The sequence below is a fragment of the Neophocaena asiaeorientalis genome, unplaced genomic scaffold, assembly GCF_003031525.2.
Source record: "Neophocaena asiaeorientalis asiaeorientalis breed wild unplaced genomic scaffold, Neophocaena_asiaeorientalis_V1.1 scaffold145, whole genome shotgun sequence".
Taxonomy (NCBI): domain Eukaryota; kingdom Metazoa; phylum Chordata; class Mammalia; order Artiodactyla; family Phocoenidae; genus Neophocaena; species Neophocaena asiaeorientalis.
Genome location: NW_020172629.1, coordinates 656754 through 673167, shown reverse-complemented (window position 1 = coordinate 673167; position 16414 = coordinate 656754). Strand labels below are relative to the sequence as shown.

Genomic DNA, 16414 nt, shown 5'->3' with positions numbered 1-16414 from the left:
GGAGAGGCCCCCGTGCCCCAAAAAAAAAAAAAAAAAAAAGCAAACTTCAAATAATTCATTTAAATAGTCCACTGGACCGAAAGAAAAATATAGACATTGTCTCTTGAACCTGAATTAGGAATCACTTCTCTAATATTTTGAAAATTAAAACCAAAAAGTGACACTGCAGAGCATTCTGCAAGTCAAAAGGAACAATCTCCCCTTCTTGGCTCTTAAATAAAATTTGAAAAACAAGAAGCGATTTCTCTAAAGCATGAGCTGGGTAAAGCCGTCCACATCTTGTCACAGAACACAGAGCTCATCCTTCAGAGCGGTCATGCACCACACCTACTGATACCCAAGCGGACAGCTCAGAACGTAAGCCAGGCAGGCCCTCCTGGTGATGTACCCCCGGTGATCAAGCAGAGCCCTGGAGACCCCGAATGACTGCTGACATCCTGATTGCAGAAATTTCCCAGCATGAATCCCAACTTGCCAGCACCGAAGACACTGGTTTTCTTCTTCTTTCTCACATACCTGAGTTTAAAGACTCTTGTTACCTTTGCTAAGTACAGTTACGGTTTCTAAAGTGGTATTTTAATTACAGAAGGGTTTTCTCCTTTAATTTCTCCCCTTACCTCCAGTCGGGGGAGGCCTACAGAAAGTGAAGCACTGAACACTCTGCTTACCACTGGGATAGCATGGGTGACCCCATCCCCACTGTCGATGACGATCCCCGTTAACGTACGTTCGCCCACTTGTCGCGAGGTCCAAGACGCTGCTAAGGCCAGCACTGCCTGCACCAAAGACACGGAGACCATCAGCATTCGGGGAAAGTCTTCCCAAGGACTGCACACCTGATTGTTCTCAGGTTCAATCAATAAGGCCTTTCTTACGAGTAACTCTTTCCCTTCCCTATCCTCCATCTTCCCCCCAAAATTCAAATTCCAAATTGAACAACTAACACGCAAAGTTTGTATACTTCATCTGGAGGGGTCAAGTTTTCAATAAAATAAATCAAAGTTTTGCAAAGAAAAGCCGGAGAGAATCACCAGAGGCAACAGCCTGTGCTATCTCCCAGATTAATTTTCTATGCAACTCCTTCTCCTTTTTCTTAGAAGGGACTGGAATATGCAGAAGACACTTTAGGAGATACTTTTTATAAATTTATTCCCTAAGATCCCAGTCAATTCCCTTATACAGGGTGGCAGAAAAATAACGACATCCAAAACCAACAAAAATCCCCACACTAAGAACAAGTAGCTTCAAAGGAAGTCCTACAAGCTCATGGAAACACAGGAGCCCAAATCCCAAAGGGGGAACCCTCTAGAGACATATGTTTTGTTTTTTAGCAGATATTATAGTATCTTTCCTCTTTTATGATCAGAAGTGAAAGAAGCCAAAAAAGGACCATCACATCAATCGTGCCATCCAGAGAAGAATACATTAGATTCTAAAGCATGTAAAAAGACAAAAGCTGGACAAACTCTATACCAGCAGTAAAAACATAAAGATATAAATCACAGAACATGGTCTGTACAGTGTTTGAGTTCAAACCTGAATGGGGTGGGTGTGGTGTGTGTGTAGGGTGTGGAAAAGGAAGAACGCACAGCACAATCTTACAACAGAGGCCTTGAGAATCACCATTTCTTCCACTATTAGACAGCTACGGTCATTTGGGAATCATAAAAATCACTTTGTTTTTACCTGAACTGCAATGTAGAGTCCTGGGACATTAAATGATTCAAACATGATTTCTGCAAGATATTCTCTGTTTTCTGGTGTGTTCAGTGGAGGTTCTGTCTGTAAGAAAACATTCACTGCATTTAGTGTTCACCCAAATTTCATGTAACTATATCAGAATCATTAAAACGTTAACCTGAAAGCATGTTATAATTAGGATGCTGTACAACTTCCTGATTTGACAGGCAGCGCACACCCAGAGCGTACTCTAAAGAAATCTGTACTTAAAGAAACTGTCTTAAAGAACTTTGGCTGCGGGGCTTAAAAGCTTTGACACAGGGCTTCCCTGGTGGCGCAGTGGTTGAGAATTCGCCTGCCAATGCAGGGGACACGGGCTCGTGTCCCGGTCCGGGAAGATCCCACATGCCGCGGAGCGGCTGGGCCCATGACCCATGGCCACTGAGCCTGCGCGTCCAGAGCCTGTGCTCCGCAACGGGAGAGGCCACAACAGTGAGAGGCCCGCGTACCGCAAAAAAAAGAAAAAAAAGCTTTGACACAGAAGAGTAAAGGCCTCTCTGAACACTTCTGCTCTTATTAACCACCCCAAAACAGGAACAAGTTAGAGAAAAGGGAACTCTGCCTTCGATAACATAACAGCCAAACACCCTGAAACTGAAGAGCTCGGCAGCAAGTTGCCAAGGGTAGTAATAACCCCACCAAGACGAGTGAGGATGCCAAGAGGGAACACCGGTGACTTCAGACACCAGGCAAGCTACACAGGTCTCCAAAGGGAGGAAAAGCAGCGAGCCTTGCTTGGAAAAAGACCAGTTTGAGCAGAACAGCTGAGAAGCCTCCCTCCACAAGCCCCACCTGCCATCAGAGCACAGGCCGCAAGGTTAGACGAAGCATCTTTGCCATCAGCTGCGAGGCAGAAAAAGCTGGGCAGAAGCAGCTTCACCCAGACACTGCCCCCCGCCCGGCCTCAACTCACACACACAGCCTGTCCAGGAAGAATTCCCCTCATTCAAAGATGAGGAAAGAACACAAAGAAAACAGCCAAAGACCATATAAAGACACTGAAAGAAAAAGAGAGGGAAGAGGGGAAAGTAACAGGAAAAACAAATGGCAGGCAAAAAAACATGTACCCAGAAAAATGTAAAAATACAGCAGATGAAAATCATGATAAAGACATTTCAAAAAATTCAAATATCTATTTTAAAATAATAACCATTATCAAATAGGAGGAAATTAACAGGATTACAGAAAGATAAAAAGAATAAATAAACCTGCTTTTTTGTCATTCAGCAATAGGTTGTGAACATTTTTCCATGTCAATAAATATGGTTATACATCACATATTTAAGCTGCAAAACAAAGAAAGAAAGAAAGAAAAAAAGAATAAATAAAAATTCTCTGGACCTTTTGGCAAAAACTCCCACATTACCCTTTGTTATAGACTGAGCTGTGTCTCCCAAAATACCTATGTTGAAGCCCAACCCCCAGTGTGACCGCATCTGGGGACGAAGCCTCTGGGGAGGTAATCAAGGTTAAATGAGGTCATGGGGGAAGCCCTAATTCGAGAGGACCAATGTCTTTGTAAGAAAAGGAAGAGACACCAGGGAGCTCTCTCTCGCACACGCACAGAGGAAAGACCGCATGAGGACACAGCAGGAAGGCGGCCATCTGCACACCAGGAAGGAAGGTCTCACCAGACACCAACCCTGACAGCACGCTGATCTCGGACCTAAAGCCTCCAGAACTGTGAGAAAACAAATGTCTGCTGTGTAAGCCACTCAGCCTGTGGGATTTTGTTATGCTTAGTTCGAGCACCTAAAACACCCTGAAAGCAGGAAAAGTACAGCCAGCCTTGGCCATCAACACAGATACGTTTGTAGCACTGGGACACATGGGGCCACACTTACAGAGTCTTCAGGGCAGGAAGGTGTGACCCAAGAATTCTACATCTGGCCACACTGCCAATCAAGTATGTTGCAAAAACAAAGGACCTTTAAACATATAAGAACTTGGGAGAATTTGGTTCCTATGAAGCCTTCATGAATTAACTATTAGAAGATAAGAATGCAGAAAGTATGGCCAAAGACTCACAGTGAGCAATTAATCCATTTAAGATGTAGGAATAAAGATTTTTCTTTCCAGGGAATAACAGCTATAGAACAGAATGCAAACATTACAAATTAAAACAGCAGAACCAGCATCAAGTTGAGAGGTACAGACAGAAGGAGAGGTATAGATGGAAGGAGAGAATATAGACATTGATATCCTCATACCATGGAATCAAAAGATAATTGTCTTATTGTAGAGTATCAGAGACATCAGTAAATCTAAAGTTGTAAACAGCAGAATAAGTTTATTAACATAATCAATCAAAAGCAGGTGACAGAGGAAGAAAGAAAAGGTAAGAAAATGTGGAAATGTACCAACTTGATCACTAAGCACAGTAGGAAGTAATCACACCTAAACAAACACAGGTAAATATATTATACAGAAGGATAGTTACATTAAAATAGTTTTAATGAATTATTATGAATTATTTTTATAAATAATAAGTCTTAAAATACTAATACATAAATAAAACACATTAAAACCAGAAAGCAAAGCATATAGTAGAACAGCTGAACTAAGGCCACACACACCTGTTGCACAGTGGCAGGCCACACCAGCCCGGTTAAAAGGAGAGCTTGTCCCACCTCCAATTTTACTAAGTTTAGAAAGTGATTTCCTGTCTCAGTGTGTAATGAGCACTGACCTCACAGGAGTCTAAATAAAGTGCTCATGCCAGCACCCAGCATGTGGTGAGTTACTGTTACTAAAATCATCAGCAAGTACCAGTGAGAAACTCACTAAAGACTAAAGTCTCTTAGCTAAGACCATGAAACAAAATCAAATTACATTCTCTAGGCAAGAAAAAACAAGGTGCCTCAGAGAGGTCCAAAGTCAGCGTTGCTTCCAAGATCAGAAAAAACCTTGGGACTTCCCTGGTTGTCCAGTGATTAGGACTCCATGCTCCCAACGCAGGCGGCCCGGGTTCGATCCCTAGTCAGAGAACTAGATCTCACGTGCGTGCCGCAACTAAGGAGCCCACGAGCTGCAACTAAGGAGCCCACATGCCGCAACCAAGACCCGGCACAGCCAAATAAATAAATAAAATATTAAAAAAGAAAAAACCTAAATGCCCATCACTAGGAACTGATTAAACAAATTATGCCACATCCATAAAACGCTACACTCTGCAGCAATTAAAAAGGATGAGCTTCCTGCGTGCTGGTATGAAACAATCTCTATGATAAACAGTTAAGTGAAAAGAGAAAGGCATCTCCACACTTTACACATTCTTAAATGTTCTTCCGTATCAACAACTTTTTTATAAAAAATCAAGGTGTATGGGGGCGAGGAATAGGGAGCTGTTCAATGGGCAGAGCTTCAGTTCTGCAGGATGCGAAGGTTCTAGAGACCTGTCACACAACAATGCGAATACAGGTAACACTCTGAACTACACACTTAAAAAAGGTTAAGGGAGTAAATTTCATATGTTTTTAATCACAATTTTTAAAGGTTTTACAATAAAAAACAAGGTTACCACCATATGTGTATTTCATTACCATTTTATAAAACAAGTTTATGTATAATCCATATGCCTGCACACAATTATCTCTGGTTAAGAACCGGTAACGGTGTTTTCCTCCAGGAAGGGGATCTGGGGGGCAGCACAGAGCTGGGAAGGAGACACACGTGCACTGGAAATCCTTCTGCACCTTTTGAATTCTGTGCTGTGCATGTCATCGCTTCAAACAAATAAGCAAGTCTGGCTGTCAGCTCGCTGGGGCCTTTAGCTTAGACTCTTATATAGCAATGATGGAAAGCTCAAACGCAGCGCCCCAAGTAAGTTTCAATTACTGTGATTAGAATCAATATATAATATTCCCTGGATGGGAGAGAGAAAGCAATCTTAAGACATATGTGAGAAATAATAAAGTCATCAAAAGCAGATTGTAAATAAGGGATCTGAAAGTCACCCAACAACAACATAACTTATTTTAACATTCCTACCTCAGGGGGTTGAGATTAAGTTTGTTAATACCTTAAAGCGACCAGCACATAGCTGGCACTGTGTTATGATTACTATTTTAGATTTCTTGCATTTAAAGCACATGAATAATAGCTGCACCTTCCAACAGTACTGGCTACAATGTATCTCCTTAAAGCACCTCCTGTCCATCTGAAAAACAGGCCTAATAACTACCTCCTCCCAGGGTTGTTGGTGGGATTAAATAAATGAGTGAATACATGTAAATACTTGGTGAGGGGAGGGGCAGGGCACATAGCAAGCGCTGAATAAATGTCAGCTATACCATCAATAATGTAATTCACACCAGAAGAAATTATATATATTAGCTACAGAGATCTATAAAATCTTTTCTCACCATGAAGAGAAATGCAAGCACCTTAATAAGTTAACTTTAGAAACAAAGCATTTAAACTGAGCAGAGGGGAAAAAAGGATCAAGAGAAAAAGACTAAAAAGGCATGAAAAGTGTGAGCACAGTCGAGGAACATTTCTTCCCCACTGGCTAAGAGCTGCCTATTTGGTTTGAAGCAAAAAGTGAGCCTACAGGAGACATTCCCAGCAAGAAGTAGATTGACTCTGGCTCCTGGATTCTTCCGGGTTTAAGTCCAGTGTCAAATGATGTTCCAAATATATCCCAAATGGATGAAAATTATGTATAAACATCAAAGGAAAACAGGTTTACTACATAAAAACTTACAGATTCAAAAACATAATCTACAAAGGGAAAAAAAAATCAATTGAGAAAAAAAGTATCTGCTCCTGACAAAAGCTTCCTGTCTATTATAAGCAAGAGTTCACAGTATAAAGAAAGTGTGATACATATAAAACAGAATATTATTCAGCCCTGAAAAGAAGGAAATTCTGACACATGCTACAATGTGGCTGAACCCTGAAGACATTACACTAAGTGAAATACGCCAGTCACAAAAGGAAAAATACTGTAGGATTCCACTTATATGAGGATCTAGAATAGTTACAGTCACAGACACAGAAAGTAGGATGGGGGCGTGCCAGGGGCTGGAGGAAGCAGGAAGAGGGAGCTATTCTTGAATGGGGTCAGAGTTTCAGTTCGGAAGACGAGAAAGTTCTGGAGACGGATGGTGGCAACAGATGCACAACAATGTGAATGTACGCAATTCACCAAACGGTACGTTCAAAAATGGTACATTTTATCACAAAAGAAACTTTTAGGTAAAAAAAGATCATAGAAATCACAGCAATAGGAAAAGCAATAAAACACTGATATGTACAAAACACAGGACATGAATAGGCAATTCACGAAAGAGAAAATACAGCTAATAAACACGTGAAAAAATGTTTAAGGTCAAAGTTATTAAAAATGCAAGCTGACAATAATCAAAAATATTAATCAATGCTGACAAGAGTTCTAATAACGTGGCCTCTAGTACACTGAAGAGTTCAGCGTGAAAGGGTATGCTAAAGACTCAAAATTATTAATACTTCTGTACCCCCAAATTATATATAATTTTTATACTTTTAATATAAAAAATGCTAATATAGAAACCACTGTGCAAACATTACTTCATATTACTTCTTAGAAAACCAAGGAATTGGAAACAAAAGTAAACATCTAAAAATAGTGAAACTGCTAAACAGGAAATATTCACTGGATAGAGGACTGTATAGCCATTAAAATGAGGATTATGAAAAGAGTGTAAGAAAATGGGGGAAGAGGGACAGAGGACACAATATTGAATGCAAAGTCATACAAAAACATGGGTGAAAAGATTAAATGAAGATATACTAAACGTTAATATTTATGTTAATGGGACGTAAAAAGTCCCACAGATATCTTTCAAATTTTCTAAATCACACTTACAGTTCTATAATAAAAAAAATCTTTACAAGAGTTGTGAAACCCTGGGTTACAGCCTGTGTGTAAAGACCACAGAAACTCCCAATACAACTTCCTGATGTATTTATCCAGACGGAGAAACTCACACAGGCAAGACGGCAACACAGAGCAGAAGCAGCTGCATCTCGACATGGCTTTCCTGGCCTTCTGGCTGCCGATGGGGATGACACTCGCCACATCCAGCCAGAGTTGTGAAGACAGTTGACTGAATTCTCGTCTTGCCACTGTCTTCACACCTGTAGTCACATCATTATGGAAGGCACTGCAACTTGCCTACCCTGTACCCATTCTCCCTTCTGCCTTAATGACAGACCACTGATCAATCACAGGCCCAGAGGAAAAGCATTTCCCAGACTTCCTCATGGACAGGGGTGGCTAAGTGAGTAAGCTCTGGCCAATAAGAAGCAAAAGCTGATGGATGTGGCTTCTAGGAAAGCTCCTTACAGGGGTGAAGGCAGACTCAAGCAGTAGACTCGCTTCTGCTTGCTCTTAATGCCTTCTTTCCTGGAATGCGGAGGTGATGATGGAGCTGCTGGAGCCAGCGTGGGGTCACCAGGTAACCGTGGAATGAAAGCCACACGCTAGAGATACTAGAGCACAGAGACAGCTAATGACAGACACCAGGATGCTGCCCTGCCAGCACTGCCCTCCCTACTACAAATGTATGTAAGGAAAATAAAACCCTTAACTTGCTAAAACCAATATTTAATTACTTGCTGCCAAACGATTCACCATCTGTGAAGAATTTACATTAAAACCTACATACTTCTATTTAAGGGAATGTTTACAATGTAATTAGGCTCTCCTGGCTCCTGAATCAAATTCAGCATTATTAAAGGCATATTCTTACGGGTTCTGAGAACCATAATCATAAGCCCATTTTTCCCTCAATCCTCCATTTCTTTTATGTTTACCACCAGTAACTGTTCCTTTAGGAGACCAATTTAAATGAAACTTTCCCCAAACCATTATTTACAACAAGATCTAAATAGGAGATATCAAGTTTTTCTTATTTTTTTTTAATACTGAAGCATATGATTAAAACATCACATGAATGCAAGTTACACAAACAAATTTATTCATAATAATGGTGAAACATCATCTGGTATGAATTCAAAAATAAAGAATTAATCCATTCCATAAAACCAATCCATATTTCTGGATAAAGACAGCAAACTGAACACATGTACCTAATACTGTTCCACCCCCAAGCCTCTCTATAAATGCAGTAAAGAAACCTTTTTAAAAACAGAAATCCTGAAGGGAGGGAGACCAGGAGAGGAGATAAGGTACTGTAAGGTGGAACGCACGTGGGCCAGGGGTGACGGACTTAGCATACCCAGGGCTGTACACCTTCACACCGGCTGGTGGCTTCCGTACTGGACACAGCGGGTCTACTTCATTCTCAAGAGCCAAGAAGGCAACTATTACGGCGAGTCAGGACTTACCACACGTCATGGGCCACATGTCATGGTCAGCCTGACTAGGCTAAGGGACACCCGGAGAGCTGGTACAACATCATTTCTGGGTGTGTCTGTGAGGGTATCTCTGGAAGAGATTAGCATTCAGCGGACTGAGAACAGAGACACGCCTTCACCAATGTGGGCGGGTGTCATCTGAGCCACTGAGGACCCGAATGGAACAAAAGATGAAGGAAGGGCGATTCTCTCTCTCTCTCTCTCTCTCTCTCTCTCTCTCTCTCTAAGCTGGGATGTCCGTCTTTCCGGCTCCTGGCTCTCAGGCATTCTTGATCAGCACGTGCTGCCTGCTCTTCCTCCTTGATTCATATTCAAAAAGTCTGCCAATCTCTTCTAAAGTTGTAACTCGATTTCCACTCAACAGCACTGCAATTCTTTAAAATATATGCTTCTGTTTTGAACTCTGGGCACTCCAGTATTGGAGAAAAGAGTAGGATTCCCATTTGCTATCTGCTCAATCCACATGACCGATACAGCCAAGTCTCTGAAACGTCTTGAAAAACGTGAGCCGTAATGAGCTCATTCTCACCTATATGCTCAGGCATCTGTTCACCGCAGCCAGAAAGAACGATTTGGGGGGCTACTGAGGGACCTTTAATTTAACCCCTTTAGACTCTCTTATACCAAAAAGCATTATCTGATATAGCAGTTCAGTAAATGTCTTCAACTGACTTCTAGACTCGGCCATAAATCTCTATACCTGCTTTACTCCCCTTGAACTATTCCATTAACTGACGACTAAGGGCATAAACCTGAAAGCAATGTACCATTCTCATTACTTCCTCAATCACATCATGCAATGAACTGACCTTGCAAAATTCAAAGCACAATACACAGAACACAGTATCTTCTCTGTTTAATTTAATAAACTTGATTATTCCTGAATATTCATTACAGGTACTCATTTTTGGCAAATGGACTTTTCCATATTCACACCAAACACCTCCAGCTCCTCCTGAGAAAGTGATTTTATCTTACTAGCCTGTAATGTCAGCGAAAGCAGAAAATAATTTCTTGTAGGAAACAATTCCTGTGGGCTGTGTCCTGGTGGTGTGTGTCTGCTCCACAGGCTAGGACTAAGTGTCCCTCTGAGTGGAGTGAGAGGGGACCACCTGGCATGGGAAGCTGAGGCGGACAGAAGGAAGCTGCTGGGCGGCACGCGCTCCTGAAGTCCTGTCCAACAGGTTGTTACACAATGCGCGAGAGATGGAAAGACGCCAAATGGGACAGGTAGGAATCTGTGATCTACTGAGGCTTTAAAGACAAAGCCACTCAGACACACTGTCAGTTTCCTGGCTCCATTTATTTTACATAAACCACTGTAGACGCACAGGAGAGAAAACACATGGTGGCCTGTAAAACACAGTATTCACACTTGGCAATTCCTAGTTATGGCGATATAGCCAGAAAAAAAGATCAGGGCACTTTCAAGAACTTGTTGTAATAGATTTTAAATATACAGATTCCACTAACTACCATAATAGCCTTGTAGTTAACATATTTTAAGCCAGATAATTCTAAATAACACTCCATATTTAACATTAGGAAGAACTATATAATTGGGGATCAGGGACCTTTTGACAATATACTTGCATGGAAAAAAATCCAAAGCTAAATTATGGAGGTTGTAATGTGCAGCTTATGCTGCGTGCAATTGCTCTCCACAAAGCAAGTGTTCTGTACATGTAATTAATTTTAACTTAAAAAGAACATTTCATGTTAGGAAACGTGAAGTTGAGTCAAACAATCAGAACAGATTCCATAACCAAGAGATATTTCTTTTCATTTCTCTGTAATGCTTTGTTTTGTTTGAACAAGATCAATTAAGTACCACAATATCAGGGCCCATAACTCAGCTCAATTTTATTTGAGTGCGATTTAAACCCTGGCAAAATAACATCTTGACTCGGTTTCCTCTGCTATAAAAGAAGCAAAAATCAGAGTCATCCGGTTACTTCTCGAGGACATCCAAGTGCACAGTTGGTTTCCTACCCAAATCCATTCCTCCCTCCACCTTCCTTGCTGTTAGAGGCCTGTTTAGGTACCTACCCTCTTGGGGCCAGGTGATCAGACATCGTCCCCTCACCAGCCCAAGGGAGAGAATCTTGATCCATCTAAACCTGTCAAGGTAATTCCATTCCCCTTGCAAGGCACCAGGCTAGGCATGGACGGATGGGGTAAATCTGCTGGGAAGGTTTCTAGGAAAGGGATCCTTAATTCCTGAAAAGTGCTTCTACCTCTGACAGCAAATACACCAAGAGGTGGTAAAGGAACTTGGGCAGCCATCCTGGGGCTTGAAGGGAACCAACACAAGAGGCCAAAATACTGAACTAGGCTGGTCCTTGCCTCCGTCCCTGAGCTGCTGAAATAACGAGCCCTGGATCGGCCTGACTCTGGCCTTTCTGTTTCATGAGATAGTAAGTCCCTTTTGGCTTTCAGGCATTTTTGTTGAGCTTTCTGTTATTTGCCCAAAAAGCACCCCCATTCATACAAACAGCTTTAGCAGGCATTAAAAACTCCCCAGGGAAGAACACCTTGGGTTTAAAATCTACGCAACTTGGAATTGACAGGGATATACTCTTCTTAGGTCCAGTTACTCACCATTAAAAAATAATGATCCTCAGGCTCAGCTCGAAGATATTTAAAAATCACTTGTTCCATGAACCTTTCCATTAGATCCCAGTCTTCAATTATTCCATGTCTTATTGGCCACTAAAGCAAGAGAAACCAAACTACATCAAGCTTCAGTTCACATCGGTAAGAGCAACAGTTTAACAACAGCACTGGCCCGGAAGAGATGGAAGACAGCGAGTTGTTGAACAGTGTTCCTCTGCATGGAGTGAATGTTAATTTATATAAAGAAACAACAGGCACTTTACCAGAAAGAGTTCATGACATTACTGTTTATATTCTACTCCACCCATTTCTAAGCAGAAAGAATCGTCTTAACAATGGGGTAACAGATGGAAAAGCAGAGCTAATCTACAATACCATTCGATCTGGAGTTTGGGGAGTGGTTTCTTTTAGAACAAATGTCTAGTTAAATAACTTTAGTGCTTCTTTTTAACTGATCAATCTGCAACTTTCCACATATGACAGGTTAATTAGTCAACCTGCAGGTTTCCACAGGAGCAGACCTTGCTTTCCACATAACCCAGCGGTCCCTTAGTCAACTCTGCATTTGTAAATTCACTTGATTCCCCACATCAAAAATACCCTCATCAAAAACAACAACAACAAAGCCTCTTTTCAAACATAAGAATAAAATATATTCTACAACTCACAAGCACAGTTTCTACATAAAGCGCCACTTTGCATCACTCATCCTGCTGCTCTGTTCTTGGCTGTGCACTTGCAGAAGCGAATCCCAGCAGGCGTTTACCTTTGTGGCATACGTGGGTTTATCTATGGCTTCGTCCCCTATGAAGAAGTCCAGGTCGTCGACACCTCTCAACACCCTCCTCTGGGCTTGGTCGACCACCTTTGCAGACTCTCTGATGGCAATACCTTAGGAAAAACAATACAAAGAGCCCATCACCATACTCATTCATTTCAATGATCAAGAGAGGATGATAAAATCCCTATGTATGGACAAGTAAATTTTCAATATTACGGTTTTATTTGGGGTCGAGTGTGTTCATAGAAAAGACTCTACCAATGAGTAGGTAAAGTAACACAGAAACAAGTTACCATGTTCCAGCATTATTTTCAGCATGGCACAAAAGAACTTAGCTGGTCTGCTTTTAATGCTGACAAAAGCTACATTACTAAATTTCTCAGTTTCATCTGAAAAAAATTCCTCAAGATAGTAAGTGAAATGCCATGGAGTATCAAGTAGATTACAAATTTTAAAATACAAAATAGGAGACAAAATTTAAAATATAATACAGAAGAAAAGAGTAAATTGAAAAATGCCTCATGTCATTTTCATGAAACTCTGTCAGATTTAAAACATATTTTTAGTCTTGTTACCAAAAAAAAGAACCTGATTTCCCATTAAAAGAAAAACTAAGAGGTTGCTGACTAGTATCTGACAAAAAGAAAAGTACAATAATCAAACAATTGTATTATGTAAAAATATTAATGGTTTTGAAACATTATTTTAATAAGAGCTTAACCTTGATACTTAGGAATATACTTAGTAGTAAATAATCATATGAAACTTAACTCCAGAATTAACATCTAATGAAATGTGGAAAGCTTCACAAAGATTCAATTTTCCATTTAAACTCCTAACCCCTGGTTAAACTCTGAGTTCCTAAAAACTACTCTTCATCAAATTTATTCCAAAACAAATACAATTATTTTTAAAGGTAGATTATCTGAAATCCCCAATTTATTACAAATGAAGAACAGCAAGAAAGCTATGGGAGCGAATTTTAATCCTTATTCTCAGAAAGCTATCTTTAAGTAACAGGCTAAAGAGGTGGAAAAAAAAAAGGACAGAAATCACTTTGCCCATCTCCTTTTCTCACTCCAACTCATTGCCACATTTAGTCTCGAAGCTTTCAAGTTACGAAAGGTGGCACAAATCTAAAGGACAGAATTTCTGCAGGAAATGCTGGTGGCTGAGCCTAGAGAAAGCATCCAGGTCAGAAGCAGTGAGCCCATCAGGGCCATGAGGCTAAGAATGGGGCCAGAAAAGTCTGGAGGGCCAACATTTACTAAGGCAACCTGTGGAAACAAACACAACCCATCTCTGAACACCAACCATGCCATCCAGTGGCACACTGACACAGAATCATCCGATGCGCCAGTTAGCATTTCAAGGGCCCCTGGAGAGAGGGCTTGCAGCAGACCTCAAAACTCCTCGCAGTGTGGCAGTGCCAGATTCCACCCTCTGGGCAAGACCAAACTTAACTATGCACAAATTTAGAATTAAACTGCCAAGTCAACTTAAAAGACTGTAAAGAGACAAAGACAAAAAGATTCTTCAATTCATGACTTCATTCAAGTTTGCCAAAAATTTGAGGGCAATATATCGAACCAAGAGAAAACTCACCGCCTTAAAGAAAACAATGCTAACCTTAGTGAGAATGAAGCTACCACGCTCAAAAATTCACCTGACAACAAAGTAAATCTTATCCTTCCCTAAAGAGAGATGTAAGTACTCTGACCCCAAATCACAGGAGATCTATGTTTTAGTGGCCTGCAGCAGCAGCAGCAGCAACAAACCATAAAGCGTGCTTCTTTTAACTATTACACGGAAGCAACTACAGCCATGAAAGAGAGTAAAGCTTTATAGAGCTTATGTTCAAAATCTTTTGTTCATACCTATGAAAAGCAAGATGTGGTCCAAATAGTCCTTGCGAACATGATGGAGAAATGTGTCTAAAGAGTAGCTATCAGTGAGCATCTCTGAGTATTCACGGAGTATACACATGACTCATTGTAGGACACAGATCTAAATCACCCGCAGCTTTCTCCAGCACACCACAGCTTCCTACAGGACCCTGACTCAGGTGTAAACAAAGACAACAAGTGTGCGGGGAACATTAAGATGGAAAGGACAACAAATATAACAGGTAACAGGATCAGCACCTAAACATTCCAACTGCTTACACACGTGTGGCATCTCCATGCAGTGGAATACCATGAGGCCACGAAAAGCAACGCGGGAGTTCACGAAGTGACCCACAACGTTCTCAAAGATGGAGCGTCGGGAGAAAAAAAGCAAGGTGCAAAACGGTGTCCGTGGTATGCCACCACTTAGGTAAAAACACGTCTGTGTATATTTGCCGGTACAGGTAGAGTTACCTCAGGAAGGAGGAAACCAGAAACTGTAGTTGCCATCTAAGAGGGGAAGTGGGTGGTAGAGAGTTAATTTTCGCTGTACATCTTTTTACAGCATTTAATTTGTATGTCACATGAATGTATTACCTATTCAAAGTTAATTAAATTTGGACTTCTGCTTCTGGAAAGATGGAGTAAACATACTTTTCTCTACTCCTCTCACGAAGCACAGCTAGAATCCCTGGACTTTATATTTGAAAGAAACATAAAAATGCTGAGAGGTGAAGAGAAAGCAGCAGACTGGCTAGGGACCTCAGGACCCAAGGAACAACACGCTGGTGGCTTCCAGGTTTTCGTTTGTTTCATGTGTCCTACACTGGCTGCCAGGGAAGCCAACAACCCAGAAACACCAGTGGGAACAAACAAACACAGTCCCCAAAAGCCTGCTGTCTCCAGCCAAAGGAGGTGAAAGGGGCAGTGAAAACATACAACTGCCCGACTCCAATCAAACACGACAGAAAAACAAACCCCCCACGTGCAGTGTAGACACCACGCAGGAGCCAGGACTCATCCCACCCCTCTGCCTCCACACCGGGGTCCTGCCAGAGGAGGCCCTGTGGAAAGTCAGCACTCCCACCCGTCACCCTTCCGGCGGATGGTACCTGCAGAGGCCTAGTCAGGGGTCTGATCCCCCGCCCACACTCAGCAGCAACATGGAGCCCCTCCCCAAATGAGTGTCAACAAAGGCCAAGAGGAAAACCTGAACTTCAGCCCCAAACTGGCATTAACGAAGGGTATCCCCCTTCCCCTGCTGGAGCGATATCAGAAATGACTTGCCAAAGCATAAGATTTAAATAAGATCTGGAATCTCATAATATAATACCCAAAATGTCCAAGTTTCAATAGAAAAAAAAAAAAACTCTCACCATAGCAAGAACCAGGAATATCTCAAGTGAAATGAGAAAAGATGATCAATAGATACCAACACTGAGATGACACAGATAACAGAATTACCAAACAAGATTTTAAGAGCCATCATAAAATGCTTCAATGAGCAATTACAAATGCACCTGAAACAAATGAAAAATAAAAGGAAGTCAGCAAAGGAACACAAAGTCACAGCAAAGATAAAAGATATAAAGACAAAACCCACAGAAATTTTAGAACCAGAAAACACAATACCTGAAATTAAAATGTCAATGGATGAGCTCAGCAGCAGAAAACGACAGGGGAAAGAGTCAATGAACTTGAAGACAGCAACAGAAATAACCCAACCTGAACGACAAAGAGAAAACAGACTGAAAAACAAATGAACAGGGCTTCAGGGACACGTGGGCTGGACAACAGCACATCTAATATTCATGTATTCCGAGTCCCAGATGAGAGGAGGAAGGAGGTAGGGCTGGAAAATCATCCAAAGAAATTACGGTTAAAAATTTGTCAAATTTGGGAATTTCCTGGTGGGCCAGTGGTTAGTACTCCACGCTTCCACTGCAGGGGACCTGGGTTCAATCCCCGGTTGGGGAACCAAGATCCTGCAAGCTGCATGGTGAGAAAAAAAAAAAAAAAATTGGCAAAT

At 41.4% G+C, this 16414-nt stretch overlaps 1 protein-coding gene across 16 annotated transcripts in view; it reads right to left on the bottom strand.

The window, feature by feature from the left end:
• ACTR3B (actin related protein 3B) overlaps positions 1 to 16414 on the bottom strand; it is a 105594-nt gene that overhangs the window by 62315 nt on the left and 26865 nt on the right. For 8 of the 16 annotated variants that reach the window (XR_003002435.1, XM_024739145.1, XM_024739131.1 and 5 more), the window contains 4 exons: positions 12485 to 12609; positions 11704 to 11814; positions 1687 to 1782; positions 669 to 776 (listed from right to left, as the gene is read on the bottom strand). Coding sequence is in view for 15 of the 16 variants with exons in the window: in XM_024739145.1 (XP_024594913.1) it covers positions 669 to 776; positions 1687 to 1782; positions 11704 to 11814; positions 12485 to 12609 (440 nt within the window). In the remaining variant the exon portion in view is untranslated. Of the gene's footprint in view, positions 1 to 668; positions 777 to 1686; positions 1783 to 2948; positions 3027 to 5282; positions 5606 to 7710; positions 7861 to 9072; positions 9464 to 11703; positions 11815 to 12484; positions 12610 to 16414 lie in introns of those variants that run through there. The other 8 variants (XM_024739136.1, XM_024739143.1, XM_024739138.1 and 5 more) reach the window with 8 other exon arrangements.